This window comes from Aulostomus chinensis, chromosome 19 (assembly GCF_037954235.1).
Source record: "Aulostomus chinensis isolate RoL2024-O1b breed Wild chromosome 19, RoL_Achi_v1.0, whole genome shotgun sequence".
Classification (NCBI taxonomy): Eukaryota; Metazoa; Chordata; class Actinopteri; order Syngnathiformes; family Aulostomidae; genus Aulostomus; species Aulostomus chinensis.
In genome coordinates, this window is record NC_141338.1 from 6,064,186 (window position 1) to 6,080,549 (window position 16,364).

At 41.7% G+C, this 16,364-nt stretch overlaps 3 protein-coding genes across 12 annotated transcripts in view; 1 reads left to right on the top strand and 2 right to left on the bottom strand.

Annotated features, from left to right (window-relative positions):
* rapgef1b (Rap guanine nucleotide exchange factor (GEF) 1b) overlaps positions 1-9,344 on the top strand; it is a 44,843-nt gene extending 35,499 nt beyond the window's left edge. For 7 of the 9 annotated variants that reach the window (XM_086186461.1, XM_086186464.1, XM_086186465.1 and 4 more), the window contains 15 exons: positions 288-434; positions 920-1,012; positions 1,858-1,943; positions 2,213-2,315; positions 2,975-3,050; positions 3,368-3,452; positions 5,875-5,967; positions 6,502-6,687; positions 6,821-6,905; positions 7,018-7,112; positions 7,239-7,317; positions 7,396-7,497; positions 8,220-8,317; positions 8,412-8,540; positions 8,700-9,344. In XM_086186461.1, the coding sequence (XP_086042587.1) occupies positions 288-434; positions 920-1,012; positions 1,858-1,943; positions 2,213-2,315; positions 2,975-3,050; positions 3,368-3,452; positions 5,875-5,967; positions 6,502-6,687; positions 6,821-6,905; positions 7,018-7,112; positions 7,239-7,317; positions 7,396-7,497; positions 8,220-8,317; positions 8,412-8,540; positions 8,700-8,850 (1,608 nt within the window). In that variant the 3' untranslated portion in view covers positions 8,851-9,344. The remainder of the gene's footprint in view (positions 1-287; positions 435-919; positions 1,013-1,857; positions 1,944-2,212; positions 2,316-2,974; positions 3,051-3,367; positions 3,453-5,874; positions 5,968-6,501; positions 6,688-6,820; positions 6,906-7,017; positions 7,113-7,238; positions 7,318-7,395; positions 7,498-8,219; positions 8,318-8,411; positions 8,541-8,699) is intronic. The other 2 variants (XM_086186470.1, XM_086186471.1) reach the window with 2 other exon arrangements.
* Positions 9,345-10,019: 675 nt separating this feature from the next.
* Positions 10,020-13,576, bottom strand: uck1 (uridine-cytidine kinase 1). Its single transcript, XM_086186472.1, has 7 exons — positions 13,387-13,576; positions 12,774-12,933; positions 12,112-12,208; positions 11,888-12,030; positions 11,708-11,802; positions 11,378-11,426; positions 10,020-11,288 (listed from the first exon to the last, which is right to left on the bottom strand). The coding sequence occupies exons 1-7, from the start codon at positions 13,474-13,476 to the stop codon at positions 11,095-11,097; spliced, it is 828 nt and encodes a 275-aa protein (XP_086042598.1). The 5' UTR covers positions 13,477-13,576; the 3' UTR covers positions 10,020-11,094.
* A 363-nt stretch (positions 13,577-13,939) lies between these two features.
* dnlz (DNL-type zinc finger) lies at positions 13,940-15,614 on the bottom strand. Of its 2 annotated transcripts, none has more exons than XM_086186474.1 (4): positions 15,537-15,614; positions 15,181-15,457; positions 14,970-15,109; positions 13,940-14,163 (listed from the first exon to the last, which is right to left on the bottom strand). In XM_086186474.1, exons 2-4 carry the CDS (start codon positions 15,451-15,453, stop codon positions 14,010-14,012), a joined length of 567 nt encoding a protein of 188 aa, XP_086042600.1. In that variant the 5' UTR covers positions 15,454-15,457; positions 15,537-15,614; the 3' UTR covers positions 13,940-14,009. The 2 variants fall into 2 exon arrangements, with proteins under 2 accessions (XP_086042600.1, XP_086042601.1); XM_086186475.1 differs by having other exon boundaries at positions 15,181-15,454; positions 15,537-15,608.
* Between the last annotated feature and the right edge of the window lie 750 nt (positions 15,615-16,364).

Consider the following 16,364-nt stretch of genomic DNA (forward strand, 5'->3'; position numbering starts at 1 on the left):
GTAGATGTTCCTTGTTAAGCATCCATCCATACTATCAAATATGTTTCTGTTGCTGCTGATTCAAGCAAGCTTTGCGTGTGTGTTTGTGTGTGTGTGTGTGTGCCTCTCATGTTCAGGGACATCACTCCCAGAGTTGAGGCTTAATGAAGCTGTTCAAGAATAAAGTTTTTCCTTCTTCCTATTGTTCAGCTTCTTTTTCTGTCTGCTCTCTTAACCTCTCTGATCCTTTAGTATTGTCTCCTCTTTTTCTTCTTCTTCCCTGCTTCCATTCTTCCCACCGATCACAGAATGTGGACCAGGTTGCCTTGACCAATGCCACCATTCTGGATGGTAGTGGGGGCGGGCCCAACGGTTCCCTGGCCGTCTCAGTGGGCTCTATGGCTGTCTGTCTTCCTTCTGAGTCTTCTCTCACTGACTCTCTCCACACCTCAGCGGTGAGCTCACAAAAAAAAGACAGAATGTATGGTGGAGGCTAATTTTGTTGAAGCAGCTTTCCACAGATGGATATCGTGATTCAGGACCTCTTCAATCAGCCAGATTGGTCTTTCAACGCAGCATTTTGGTGCTCAGAAATCAATATAGTGACTCTTCCACTTTGTGGTATCTTGTCATTGTTACTGCCCACAGGCTGTCTACTGTCTAATTATTGGTCTGAAAAGAATCCCATTAGAGCATGTTGCACTGCATGTTCCTTTTGCCAGTAAACACTATTACCTTTTTCAAATGATGCACTTCAGCGCCATCTTGTGCTCATGACAATATTGAGCAGGGAATCGTCGGTCACTGTGCAGTACCAGACCTCAGCTAGCCGCTATCGCTCACTACGAAGCCACAATTTCACACTTGACGTGTCCCACTCTTGGAAAACTCCTCTCCGCTCCCTCACACCTCGGTTTGTGTCCCTCCTCTTTTCCCGTAGAGCGAGAGTGCGAATGACGAGGGTGGGGAGGGGGAGTACGTCAACTTGTACTCATCCAGCCAGGCCAATGGGGAGCTGCCTCTCTCCCTCAGAGTAAGTAGCTGACCGCCACGGGTGAACAATGAATTCCATTTCTACGTCCCATCACTTCAGGTGTGAATCAATCCTAAACACCATTTTACGAAGGATAAGAAGCAGAGATTCATCTGTTGAAGTGATGGAATTGTAGAACGTGAATTCAAACCTGACTGAGCATGACGTCGGGTTCATCGGTTTGCCTGCAAGGGAGCCCTTTGCTGTGGTTGATGCCCACCTGTATGTGGTTCTGACTGCCTGGCTGGTGAATGCCATCTTTCCCTCTGGCTGTGCTTCGACTGTAACGAGCATATAAAACCTCCTCTGATCTAACACCTGCTTATGTTGCTGCTTGAAAAGGGATTCTCAACGGTTCAATAGCTATCAATTTTTCAGTAACCTTCTAATAACAGCTCATGTACACTTGTGCATGTGTGAGTGTGTGTGGGGTTGTGTTTATATTCTCTTGGGTCAGCATTTGGGACGTATTTAAGCATGTAGCATTGTGGTTTGTATGGAACTTAAAAGGAGATAAAGGAGATCAAAAGATGTGTGAATGATATATATTCAATGTGCTCCTCTGGTGTGATGTTGGTCTTATCTGTTGGGTTTTTTTCTTGTTCATGCTGATGAGAACCTACATTTTACTCATCAGTTCTTTGAACCATGCCAGTCAACACCACTAGGAATATTAATCTTGTCCGAAGCATCCATCCTCTTCTCCCATCTAACTCGTCGTGGTGTGAGATCCTGGTGGTTCATACGACCTCATCAGTAGCCGTTTGTCGCTGAACGGAACTGACCAATAATGTTCCATGTCAACTACGTATGCTGATTATTGCTTCTTTCCCCTCACCAATCAGGAAACAATCGCTGCTGATGATGTACTGCAAGACCCTGCCCCTCAAATCCCCTCTACCAATAGTAAAGAGGCAATGGAAGTGGAAAGGTAAGTGTAATGTTGACGTTGGAGTCAAGACAAAAATGTCACATTAGAAAAGCTTAAATCAGCAAATATTGAGAATATTTGCTTAGATGGATCATTTGATTGTCAAAATAATTGCCAATTAACTTATGTGTTTCCATTCTAATATACGTACAAGATTTGTGACAAAACAATGGTCGTTTTTAGGTTGCCATTCGTAGTAGCTGCTACACTGTTGTACCTCCATGTTGTGACTGCTTCTCTGCTGATGACACACGTATGTGTGTTTTTAGGAGGCAGAAGTCAGAGTCAGCTGGAAGTGATGAGGAAGACGTGGATGAGCTCTCCCTCATAGACCACAAGGAGATTATGAACCGGATAACACTAAAACAAGAAGTAAGACAACTGCTGATGCTGTGTGCTGAAATCTGACGTGACAGAATGTAGCAGTACCAGCATACAAAGCACATTTTATTCCATTAGGCCAGCGCAGGCTAAAGGTCACTGTAAGCCACTCTGATCTGTGAAATCAGATCCTGAGCTGCACCACTGATGGTGATTGCTGCCCTCTGGCGTTACATGCTTGAAATTGCAGCTGCTACAATGACAAACAACCGTCTTCCTGCGCCACCTCCTCCTTTGTCCTGTGGGGTGCAGTCTGATCGACAGATGTGCGAAAATGCTGCTCACCTCACCTCTCTGCAACATGAGTGGGGCAGTGTGACAGTGATGATTACCAAGAGACAGAGAAAGATCAGAGACCGAAGGAAGAGGGTTTGACGGTATATGATGACATTTACAGATGTTACAAAAAATATTGCAGCGCACCGGTGCAGCATACATGTCTGACTTTCTTCGGCATCAGTGAGCTGGTGCAGGACAGGGGGAGGTGGTGGCCACTCAGGGGGGAATAAAAAAAACGGGCTGAAGGAGGGAAGGTGCAAGCTACGTTCTGGACTAGACTGCATCACTCCACATCAACTCTAACCACTCTTTTCCTCCGTCCCTCCCTCTCTCTCTCTCAACTACCTCTCTCCATCACATCTCTCCCCCAGAATGATGATGGCCCTGATGTCCGTGCTGGATCAGGAGACATTTTATTAGTCCATGCTACAGAAACGGAACGCAAAGGTACAGTATGGAACGTGTTAGCTCAGTTGTATATTTAAGTACAGCATAGCGGCTTTCTTTTTACACCTAGAGACAGGTTGATTTTCTAAGGATGATTCTTTTGTTTGACTGACATGTTATTAGTGCTGTCATCTCCTCTCATACCAGCACTATGATGTATTTTAATAAGCCTCCATTTCTCTCTCTCTCTGTCTGGTAAAGTTGTTAGCCGTCTGTCATGAAGCCTGACATTCTTGTGATTTGATGATTAACTTAATCAAAAACTTTGACTACATGTAAACTGATATCTTTTTCTTTTCTATGTGTTTGCTTGACAGATCTGGTTTTGTACTGTGAAGCCTTCCTTACTACATATAGGACTTTTATATCCCCCGAGGACCTCATTAAGAAGCTTCACTACAGATATCTTTTTCAAATCAACCCACTTGTCACAGAGCTTAATGATTGCTTTGTTGCTGGAAGACTGTTTTTCTTACTTAGTGATATATTTTATATATCAGGATATATATATATACACAATGGGGGAAATAAGTATTGAACGCATTAACTTTTTAGTCATTACATTTATTTCCAAAGATGCAATTCATGTGACATTTCTGCCAGACACTGGTATTAACTCAAATAATCCCCACATGAAAAGAAATCACAACATTCAAATCCATGAATAATGATTATGTGGAATTTAGTGCAATAACACAGGAAAAAAGTATTGAACACACTATCTGAGACTCGTTTAATACTTTGTGGAGAAGCCTTTGTTTGCAATGACAGCTTCCAGACGCTTCTTGTATGTTTTAACTAATCGCCCACACTGCTCAGGTGTGATTTTTGCCCATTCCTCCGCACAGATTGTCTTTAAATCTTGAATATTCTTTGGTGCCCTCTGGTGAACCTTTTTCTTTAGTTCTTTCCACAAATGTTCAATCGGATTTAAGTCAGGTGATTGACTGGGCCATTCTAACACATTGATTTTCTTATTTTTAAACCATTGGAGAGTCAACTTTGCCATGTGCTTCGGATTGTTGTCCTGTTGAAAGGTCCAGCCACGTCTCATCTTCATCATTCTGGTGGATGGCAGCAGGTTCATCTCAAGAATTTGCCGATAGATGTTTCCATTCATTGCTCCTTCAATTATATGAAGTCTGCCAGTACCACGAGATGAGAAACAACCCCATGCCATGATGTTTCCACCACCAAACTTCACTGTTGGTATAATGTTATTTGGGTGATGTGCAGTGCCATTTCTCCTCCAAACATGGTGTGTAGTATGACAGCCAAAAAGTTCAATTTTGGTCTCGTCTGACCAGACAACGTTCTCCCAGTATTCCACAGGCTTATCCAGATGCTGTTTAGCAAACTTTAAACGAGCTTCAACATGTCTTTTTTTGAGGAATGGAGTCTTGCGGGCTGAGCGTCCATAGAGGCCATGGCGGTGGAGTGCATTGCCTATCGTTTTCTCTGTAACACTAGTACCTGCTGCCTCCATGTCTTTCTGGAGCGCTTTCCGGGTGGTCCTTGGCTCTTTGAGAACTCTTCTGACCATCTTTCTGACCCCCTGGTCAGAAATCTTGCGAGGAGCTCCTGTGCATGGCCTGTTGATGATAAGGTGGTGCTTCTTCCACTTGCGGATAATAGCCCCAACGGTGCTTACTGGAATACTCAGATGCTTTGAGATAAGTCTGTAACCAGTTCCATTCTGATGCTGAGCAACACTCAGGTTGCGAAGGTCTTGAGAGAGCTCCTTGCTTTTACCCATCATGAGATGTGTCTTGTTTGACTACTTGGTGAAAAAACAACCTGTTTATAGGGCCATCAATTAGCACTCACCCAGCTGATGTTGGTTTGCACTTATAGGAAGTACAAAGACTAATTACTTTCAGATTTGAGATGGTATGGTGCCTTTCCTTGCCAAACTATGCAGCTTTCCCATGGTGTGTTCAATACTTTTTTCCTGTGTTATTGCACATAATTCCACATAATCATTATTTATGGATTTGAATGTTGTGATTTCTTTTCATGAGTTGATTATTTGAGTTAATACCAGTGTCTGGCAGAAAGGTCACATGAATTGCATCTTTGGAAATAAATGTAATGACAAAAAAGTTAATGCGTTCAATACTTATTTCCCCCATTGTGTGTGTATATATATATATATATATATATATATATATATATATATATATATATATATATATATATGTTTATTTATTTATTTATTTTTTAAATCTCCAATTTACCACAGAAAGGATTGTTTATCTTGTGCTTTCTTTCAGTTAATATTGCGCTGAGAGACACACAGCAGCACAACTCTACACGATTTCCCACAGATAGAAACTGAGCTATAAATATCTTTTGGGATTCTGTGCCTTGCTTAATGGCACCTCAAGAGAGTCATAAACTTTCCTACTGTAATCTGACTGACTGACTCTCATACAGGAGCCGCCCCCTCTTGAGTATATACCCCATTCTTGTGAAGCTCAGCCTCGGGGTAATGTCTTCAAGCTTTCTTCAAACATTCAGTTTTTTTTTGTTGGTTTTTTTGTGCTTTTTCTCTGTAATTCTACCAAACTGTCCTGGTTGATGCTCCACCTAATCCGCAGCTCTGGGGAGCACCTACATGTAACACGCTTCCTCTGTTACATGTAGAGTCATCAGCTGCACCCTTTCACCTGACAGTAAGGAGTTTTACCAGGGGAGACGTAGCACATGGGAGGACAGTAACAGTTTAGAAGAGTAACACGAAACCTAAAGCATCAGAAATCTGTAATCTTGAAGTGAAGCATCTTGTTGTATTTTGTTCTTGTTGTCCTTGACCACAAAGCACATATACCAGTTTCTGCCACAGTCCAGATACCTTCAAGAAGAGGGTCAGCAAGAACACATTCTTTGTGCTGGTTCGTGTGGTGGATGAGCTGTGGTGAGTAGAAAAGACCTTTTTCGAGTGTGTGGTAGAGGAGTAAATGTGGAGAGTGGAGCAAAAAGTTGGTCCCTTAAGTGCTTCAATAAATAAAATATTCTTCCAGCTTAGTTAAGAAATAATAGAATTTAAAGTATTTGATTTATCCTTTAAGGTATAAAAAGCTGACAAATGTCTCATTTTCTAAAGAATCACAACTTCAATACAACAGAGTTTTCAGTTGCTCTGACTTTCATCCAGTTTAAAGTACATTAAAAATGTATGTGTGCTAAAACAGAAGATCCCAGTGCGAGGACAGACCTCACAGCCTAATCGGGTATACAGATATCCTTTTGTTCTATCAGAATTTTTCCAAGCTTATTTTATCAAAGATGGAGTAGTTATTAAATCTCTTGTTGCAATTTTTTTTAAAAAGTTTCTGTTGTAAGTGTACATATTTGATCTAGATAATCAATTATGTTTCTTTTATTAAACTCAACCTAAAATGAACTTTTTTCCCCCATCCTCTTCTCCTCCTCTTCCTCCGACCTCTAGCCTGGTGGAGCTGACAGAAGACATCTTGAAACAGCTGATGGACCTGGTGTTCACACTGGTGTGCAATGGCGAGCTCAGCCTTGCCCGTGTCCTCCGAAAGAACATCCTGGACAAGGTGGAGCAGAAGAAGCTGCTGCGCTACACCAACTCTCTCAAGCCACTCGCTGCCAGAGGGGTCTCGGCAAGGTACCTTAGCCCTTCTGGAACCTAAACAGAATGTGTTGGTACAAGTGTAGATTTCCATGGCTTCTGCCAGTCAGCAAACTAAAAAAAAAAGAGGATTTGAAGACATCACCGAACAGTTTGTATGTTCTTACAGGCCTGGAACTCTCCATGACTTCCGCAGTCATGAGATCGCTGATCAGCTCACACTTCTTGATGCAGAACTCTTCTATAAAATTGAGGTACAGTGGACTCCTCACAACTTAGAAAGTTACTGAACTTTTTTTTTTTAGACTTTGATCGTTGTGGTTTTAATGGCAAGTTACACAAAGTCAACTGTTCCTTATCTACCAGATTCCTGAGGTGTTACTTTGGGCAAAAGAGCAGAATGAGGAGAAGAGTCCAAACTTGACTCAGTTTACAGAGCACTTTAACAACATGAGCTATTGGTAAGAGCAAACCCCGCAGACATCCTGTTTTACTGGATTGCTTAACTTGTCGTTTTCCTCCCATTAATCAGACAGCACTCTTTCATAGGTCTTAGCTAACGCCACTTGTTTGTCTTCATCCTTCAGGGTCCGCTCATTGATAATTCAACAGGAGAAAGCCCAAGATCGAGAGAAGCTGCTTCTCAAGTTCATCAAGATAATGAAGGTTAGTTATCTCCCTCCCCAAATACCTCAAAGTCCTCTCACTCTGTGACAATATAAAACGTTTGTTTTCTTCATACAGCACTTAAGAAAGTTGAATAATTTCAACTCTTACCTGGCAATACTATCAGCCCTGGACTCAGCCCCCATCCGAAGATTGGAGTGGCAGAAACAGACCTCAGAGGTGAGACTCCCTCTCATGACTGGGGGATTATGAAGGCGGACTCGAGTGCTGCAGCAGTGACGTTAGTTTTGTTGGCCAACGGGTAAATAAGCATCAACGTGGGTTCTTCTGACCAGGAGCCAAAGGCAGTTTTACATTGTAGTTAGCATTATAGAAAAAGAACACCTTTGCACACAAAAGTTTACAAGATGTCAATGTTTTGTTTTTGTTTTATTTTCAGCAAGATAATCTTCACAAATGACCACTTACATGACCTTTGAAGTGTAAATGCAGTTGTTAGAAGAACAAAGCTAACAAAACCATGATTTCAGTGTTCCTGTCACTAAGCTTTGTGCTTCTGTTTTTGGCATGATATTTAATGTCTGCAACAACCATGTTTAGCGTGTTAGCACCCACTTGTTTTTTAAGACAAATAAATCATTTAAATTTATTTTATTTATTTACGGGAGTATTTTATTCCAAATGCCACTATATTTTAAGTGAACAGATCTTATTTCAGGCATTTAACCAAAATCCCAGAGAATCTGACCAAGGAACCAGACAATTTATTTCTGGGTTTTGCTACTTATTCCTCCACCACTCACACGTCTAAGTTAATCTGGTGGTCACTAGTTAACTGTCACTGGTGAAAAATCAAATATCACCTGGAAAATGATTACAGAAAAGTTTTATGTTCGTTGCATCACTCATTGTTTATATCACACATCTTTTTCTCTTCTCAGGGATTGGAGGAATATTGCACATTGATTGACAGCTCCTCGTCCTTCAGAGCATACAGAGCTGCTCTGGCTGAAGTTGAGCCTCCATGTATCCCCTACCTGTGAGTGAATCCGCATTATCAGTGCTTTTAAACTCATACAGGTCCTGGTGTTCAATCACAACTTGACTATTTAAATGTGTTTTTTTCCTACCAGGGGTCTCATCCTCCAGGACTTGACTTTTGTCCACCTGGGCAACCCCGATCTCATAGACGGGAAGGTCAATTTCTCCAAACGCTGGCAGCAATTTAACATTCTAGACAGCATGCGACGCTTCCAGCAAGTGTATGTTCTCTTGGTTAAACTAATGTTGAAAATCCTAATAATTTTGATTTATATAACTAAAAACATTATAAATATCACAGTAAAAGTTATGAAAGAGCTGCCGTATTTCTCGCTAATGAACTGCTACATTGACTAAACTTCCACCTCTCCTGTTCTCAGGCATTATGAGCTCAAGCGCAACGAAGACATTGTCTCTTTCTTCAACGACTTCAGCGACCACCTGGCGGAGGAGGCGCTGTGGGAGCTATCGCTGAAGATCAAACCCAGGAACATCGCCAGGCGCAAGACGGACCGCGAGGAGAAGACCTAGGGCCTGTGGGCCTCTGCCCTGAGGCTCCAAATCTGACCTCCAACTGTGCTCCATGACACTAACTCCACTTTACTATAGACTGAGAGAAAGACGGATGGAAGCTACCCACTGGAGCTAATGGGAGACTCATTGCAGGGGATGCAGAACAAACTATAGAGAACTGAAGCGTGACTGAGGTTTACAAAGATCTCTGCTCCTCTGAGAGACTATAATTGGGATTATTGTGGCTCCAGCATTTAGACGTGGAGAAGTTCAGCAACTATGGTGAAACTGGATGAATCCTGGTGCCAAGGATGAGTGAGGAATCACACAGAGCGGACAGGGAGACACTACGGAAATAACCAAAGTCTGCTCCCTGGGCTCTCTGTTTTAGAGTGGAGCTGTTGCGTGTGTGTGAGATTGAGGTGAATGGTCCATTACTCTTCAAGTTGCTCCTTCCTCTTCCTTTATACATGTGCCATTTTGTTGGTCATCTTCTGCACCCCCCCCCCCCCTCACTGACACATAAGCCCCTCCCCTCAAACAGCAGAACCTTGAACGACCTGCTGAGAACTGTAACGTCGACACGCAGGCTTTGGACCAGAGAATCTGCTGGGTGGGGGTGGGATGGTGGGGGTCGAGAGGATCTGAACTTGAAGAGAGGATGATCATTAATAGAGACTGGAACCTAATGAGTTTGTTTTGAAACATTTTGTGTAAGAATCATGTGTGGTTATGAAATGTATTATATACACTGCTCCTTTTGTTCTTAAAAAGGATGTTTATGCTTATGAGAAGAGCTTAGCTTCTCCCAAGTGCCGTACATATGTGCACTAAAAAAAAGCAAAGCAAAAACATGAAAAGATAAATTACTAAAGATGCTGTGATCTATGTATGTCATCATCCTCATCATTGTGTGCCGTGTTCAAGTGTAGAAAAACCACCAGGCAATCACAATCACGTCCCCATCATGTCAGTGTGTGAACGAGTGTGTGTGACTGGAATCCTCTGTGTGTTTGTCATTCCACTATGTGCTGTAGTAAAATCATTTTGATTCCTTTTTTTGGGATAATGGTCGGAACCAACACATCACACTGTGCTCTCAAACTCCAATAAAACAAACAGCTCTGTTTCTATATACACACTGTTGGTCAGAGGCTTCATTTTCTTCGTCGAAATCCAGATGCAGCTGACTCTTAAAAACTGAATTCCATTTATTGTTTTACAGAAGGGTGAGTGGAAAAATGAACATTAGAAATTTAAGGCATGTATTAAGCTTAAAAGAACACATCAAACATATGGGAAATATGCCTATGTGCCATCCTTCCAGGGGCAAGCTGAGGTCCACAGAGACCAGCTGACCGCTAGTTAGCTTAAGCACAATGAAAGGTAGTGGATGGAAAGTGTTAGCATAGCAAGGTCAAAAGTCACCTAATACAATTTTACACAACAATCTTTGTAAATATTAATAGGACAATGTCGTAGACGTTTGCTATTGAATAATAATTTCAATTTAAAATCTGACACTTGGCAGAAACTACTTTCCTGGCCGGGTGCAATGATTTGATAAACTTCCGACAATTACAAAGTGACTGCTGTTACTAATTGTGGCTGATTCATAAGCAGGGAAGAGAGATATTTCTGAATAAACCAAGATCCTGAACCCAGAGAAGGAGCTACATGTTTTGAAAGCTGGGAAGGCAAGATGGAGGTTGACAAACCTGCCCATCCATTCCCATTAATTGTGCTTAAAAAAAAAAAAAAAAAATTGGTCAGCTGTAAGGAGGACAGTACATATGTGTATTTCCCAAAAACCTGGCATGTTCCTTTTAAACTAAATAGAAGGAAGCCCATAACATTACTTAAGCACAAAGCCACCTAGTTTAGTTTGATTTAAATAAGTTATTTAAAAAAAAACAGACAAGATAACTGCAGCAGATTAAAATACAAATATAATATTTGCATAGAAGCAACAAGAAAGCACGATTAAAAAAGAGGTCAAGTGTGAGTTCCTTCACTCCACTGTATTCCAATAACTAACCGTAGTTAACACTGAAAATCCGAATCATGGAATCTATCAGGACATTGGTTCTGTACCAATAATTCAGGAAAATTAAAAAGAGGCTTCAGTACTACATGCTAGCTTTGAGGGATTGTGCTAAGGATGAAACTGACTCACTCAGTACAAACTGGTCGCAGCAATCCCAGCTCAAAGCTGGTATTCACAGGCTGAATCCATCATGTCACCAATGAATCCACACAGTCTCAGTGGGGTCGACTACTGGGCTCCAGTAGGACCCTTTTCCCTGAAGGGTTAGCAATTCCACTCTGTAGGTCACACTGCTCTGAAATGGCCCGTTTCAAGCTCCGCCCCTGGCCGTTGATGGACCCACGCTGCCACTTGCAGATGTCGCCGCTCAGAATGTCTTGGATGTGCTGCACAATGAGGTTGATGGCCACTGGTGGGAGATAAATTGAGAGTTAGTCCAGCATTTCCTGATGGAGGTGATAATGGATCAAATACCACATAATTAGACATGAGACTTACCCATATTATCAACTCCCCTTGGAATTATAACATCTGCATACTTTTTAGTCTGGCAGAGAGAGAGAGAGAGAAACCTCTTTAGAAGCTGGAAACACCATTTGGGTTGTATGTGTATGCTTTTGCAGAATGTGCCACTATCATCATTTTAGTTCATCTTTGAGTCCCAGAGGACGTTTGTGCCAAATTTGACGCAATCCCCTCAAGGCGTTCCTTATATACAGTATCAAGAATGGTACAGATGGACCACCCACAGCTGTCATCAGAGCTTAAGTATTATGTAAAGGAGTTTTCCAGAATCAGGTGATATATCAGTGATGACATCATACTTACAGGCAAACAGAACTCTTCAAAAGCAGGTTTGACAAATGTTGTATACTGAGCGAGAATCTGCTCCAAGTCCCTCCCTCTGTTCATGTCTCTCAGAACTACAGGGAAAACATGCTAAATCAGTCACGTTTCAAAGAACATCTGGAACACTGCATGTGTGTGATGACATATAGACATGAATACCTCTGCGAGACAGCCGAACATCTGAATCAGTGTCTACGAAGAGCTTCATGTGAAACATGTCTCGTATTTTCTGTGGGTAGAAGACCAGGATGCCCTCAAAGAGGACCACGTCTGCTGGGTAAACAGTGATTCTTTCTTCCAGCCTGGAAACACACACATTTCTCAAAAAAAAAAGTCCCTCTGAGGAGCCATCTTTAAATAATGTAAAGTTCCTTATTTTCTACCTGGAATGGGTGACAAAGTCGTATGTTGGCACTTCGACGACACCTCCTTCCACAATGTCCTTCAACGTTTTATACATTAACTCATTGTCGAAGGCGTCTGCAAGACAAAAAGAAACAGTACACATTGGTGAGCAATGAGTATTTTTTGCTCAAAAACAGAATTCAGGCATGTCATCTGCATCGTTAGACATTTGGTCACTATCATAATGCATTAGTATTAGTCAGTGCAGTAAATAGCTGCTATCAGACACAATCATCTGAAGAACATCAGCACCTGGGATATCAGCAAAAGATACAATGTCATGGATCCCCCAACGACAAATCAAAATTTGTCTTCGAGAGCTTTAAAATCTGTACAAGTTACATACAACTTTCTCTTCTTAAAGCATGGATTCAAGCGAGAAGAAATGGCCAAAACAAGCCTTTTAATTGGTGAAAAATGACAGAAACCTCTGGGACAGCCAGAAGTGATCCTTGTCCCCAGACAGACATGCAATCAATGCTGCAACAACAGAGTAAATCACTGAAATCTCAGTAGTTTCATATCTGTTTTTCAAAGCAAAATACAGATAAATTTTGCCTCTTATCTTTTTTTTCCCTGTTGTCCAGGAATTTAAGTGTATAAATGTTAAAGCAGATTGAAAGTAGAACACCAAGCCTACCCGGATGATCAAAGTTATACTGGCCCTTCAGTGCTTTGGCCTTCTGCTCCGGGGTCAGGACCCTATAGAAGCTGTCCTGGCTGACGATAGTCACCTTCCTCTGGCGGTGGTCAACCTTGTGTTGGCCCAGGAGCTCCATAATCTTGGCGCAAACTGTTGACTGTAGCACAAAATTACTTCATTCATGTGTCTTTCATTCGTAACCATTTTGCTGTAGAAGTTGAACTAACAAGGACGAGATAAGGCGCAGATTGTGGTGGATATCTGAAGATGGGGGGGGGGGGGGGGGAGAGACTTAAGTTCAGCAGTTAAACATTAGTGACCGTCTGACTAACGTTTGTCATCTGACGGCTATCTGGCATTGCGAAGGAAAAAATTAGAAGCTAGTTAGCGAAATGAAACTCATGCCCCCCTCCCTAAAAAAAGTATTTGGGGTGTGATATAGTTATAACCAGCACAATTTAATCAGTCATTGTTAAGCAACATATAAGAAGGAAAAGCAAGTAGGCGTGTCACCTGGTTTGACAGTTCGATGAACGCTAGTACTGTCGCTGCTACCATGCTAAGCTAACTCACTCGGGGTGTTGATCAGAGAGCCTAAAATATGACTGACCTTGCCACTTGCGGTTCCTCCGCTGACCCCAATGAGGAAAGGCCGATGTCTTGGCCTCTCAGCCTCGTCCACAGTTCCAACAGCATCCATTGCAGTCCAAGAATGAACAAAGACTGCAGAAAACCAAATAGCTTGGCTGTGTGCTAGCTGAAGTACCTGTAGCTGTTACACGGCAATATTCTCGCGAGAACTGTCCGGCGCTCATTCAATTCCAAGTTCTCAACAATAACGCAGGGCAATTTGGAGCGAAATAACCTCTTTCGAACATTAAGAGTAAAATATATTAAATCTGCACATAAAATAAGGTAAGTTACCACTTTTTGTCATTTGAAGTAAAATGCTTATTAAGCTAAAATAATACACATAACTCTGAAACCCATTCATTAGCACAACCAATTACAAAGCCTCTGCGTGACACTATAGCATCTTAACATTTAAGTAATAATGTTTATGTTCGTGAAAATCTGAGGCGTCTTTTATCCGTTTCATTAGCTGATTGCATTTCCAGACCCTGCTACTATCAGCTCAGAATACATGACAAAACAACAGAAACTAGCAAGGATTGTGTGTACTTTATTATAAAAAAATAGACATCTCAATTTTTTTTTTTTTTATAAAATGCATTACTTTTTTTCTGAGTCACTGCATGTAATTTCCTTATCATCACCAAACTGAGACTTTTCTTTACTTGATTCTTCCACCACTACTTCCAGAGCATCACTTCCTTCAAGCCTCTTCACCTTCTCTCCTTTGGCAGCGAGGATTTCTTCAATGTTTCTGAAATGTACAGTAATGCAGAATTCAGAAATACATTGTTTATGCAGCTGTCTATTTATGAATGCTATTTCATCAAATACATTTTGTCCTACTTAAGTCAAGGCACATTTAAAAGAAAAACCCACGGGCGATGATTCTGATCTCACAGATACATAACATTCTTTGATTTTTAAATCACCTCCAAAAAATTGTAACAGCATCATTGGCAAAATCACACCTATGGAAACTTTCACTGATCCATCTCATTAAAATCCACATTCTTCTTCTCATCTGATCATTTCAATTTAGAGATATCGCTGCTCAGTTAGAAACTGGTTGTACGTTGGTTTGACAAGGCTTTAGTTGAGAGTAAATATGTACTTTTAATCACCTTTTTACCATTTCATACTCCACTACAGGCAAATATTTACTCTGGTTCAATCAAAATCTATCTGAATCCATTTATCATGGCAGCAATTTTTGGACATATATTAGATGCTAATGTATCAATCACAATACTGCATTTTACACAGCTGATACTTTGTCCCTATCCTATTCAGTACATTTCATTACTGACTAGTTTGCTGATTCAGAATTTTAAATAAATTAACTATTATATGTAAACTTGTATTTCTGGTCCTGCAAGTACAGTCTGACACAAATATTTGCATAACTATATGACTGTAAACTTTAATTACATAACACCACAATACTGTGAAATGGACTCCACGCTCACTAAATATGAAAATGTGAAGATACAGCATCAGAGCAACCACACCTGTTGTGATGGAGATGTGGTATCAGTACTTAGAGGAGCCCAAACCCACCTCTTCCCTTCCAGGTCAGAGAACCAGCCGAGGTTATCAGCAATGATATGATGGTTCTTACATCCTTGACATGTCACAATCACAACACCTTTGTGGTACGCCTGCTTGGAGATCTTCTGCATGGACCTGGTGGAGCAAACCTGCCGGACACCAAACAGGAAACGGGATGTTTCAAGTACCTAAACCAGCACAGTTTCTCAGGTTCTGGTACCTTGCAAGTGTAGATGAGGTGGTAATGCGTAGACTGGATCTTCCCAACGGCGTCACTTCTTGTCCTCGGAGAAGTTGAAACTCCTCTAATTCTGAGCTGAGTGATTTCATTTCTGTCTGTAAGGTAGAAACGATGGAATCCACGCCGGTCCACAGCCGAGAGAACCCCGGTCCTGCATACGGGTGTCGGTGGTAGCGTGGGACGACAATGGGACCCAGAACAAAGTCCGGGCAGAACTGAGCGACAACGCCAAACCCGACTGACTGCCAACATCCTACTGACAGAAGAAAATGGGTCAAATACCTCTGTTATACAAACATAACATCAATGGGGAAGTTACATTTGATTTCATCGACCTAGTCGCCGGTTGATGACGTCACTCGACCAAAAGTCCAAAACAGTCATTTACGTATCATTCCAACTCGAGTTAAAAAAAAGACCCCATGCAGATCTTTATTAGGGCCTGAGCCAGAAGGTACTTCTGGCGAAGACCCTATTATGTTTGCTCGGCAGAGCAACACATTAGCAGCACTAAAAACACTAAAAACACACACTAAACAGTGTCCCAGGCCCCCCCAACACCCATGAGGCAACTGGGCCAGACGACCCGGAGCCAGTTTTCACATACACACCCATTCAAAACCTGGTATTATACTGTTCTTGCTCTCAATGAGTGCGCGCTATATGCGCATAATGCGCATAACGCGCATAATCTAATTTGACCCCCTGAACATGCATGAAATTCGCTGAATTTCGGCACAATCGTTCGGTATGTCTCAACATTCACTAATCAAAAACAAAAACGCCACAAAAGTCTATAGCGCCACCTAGGGAGCCACACAAAAAAAAGATAATTTTTTTTAATTTCGCGCGCTATAACTCCTCACACAAAACTCCCACAGACATGGGACCAACACCGTTGGACTCGTCTCATCAAGCCGAACAATTCTTACACTCTGACCCCTCACCTATCTCCAACAGAATGTCCACAAATTGGACAAAACTGTCAAAATCAGGACTTTTTTTACTCCCCGAACAAAATCTATCTCCTCCTAAACCATAAATGCCAGGGCTTCCAAACTTTCACACATTACTCTCCCAACTGTGCTCTTCAAAAATCTTTAAAGGCTAATATACTACGCGCTCGGTTTGGATTTTATAAGCCCTCAAAGTGGGGGAGACAC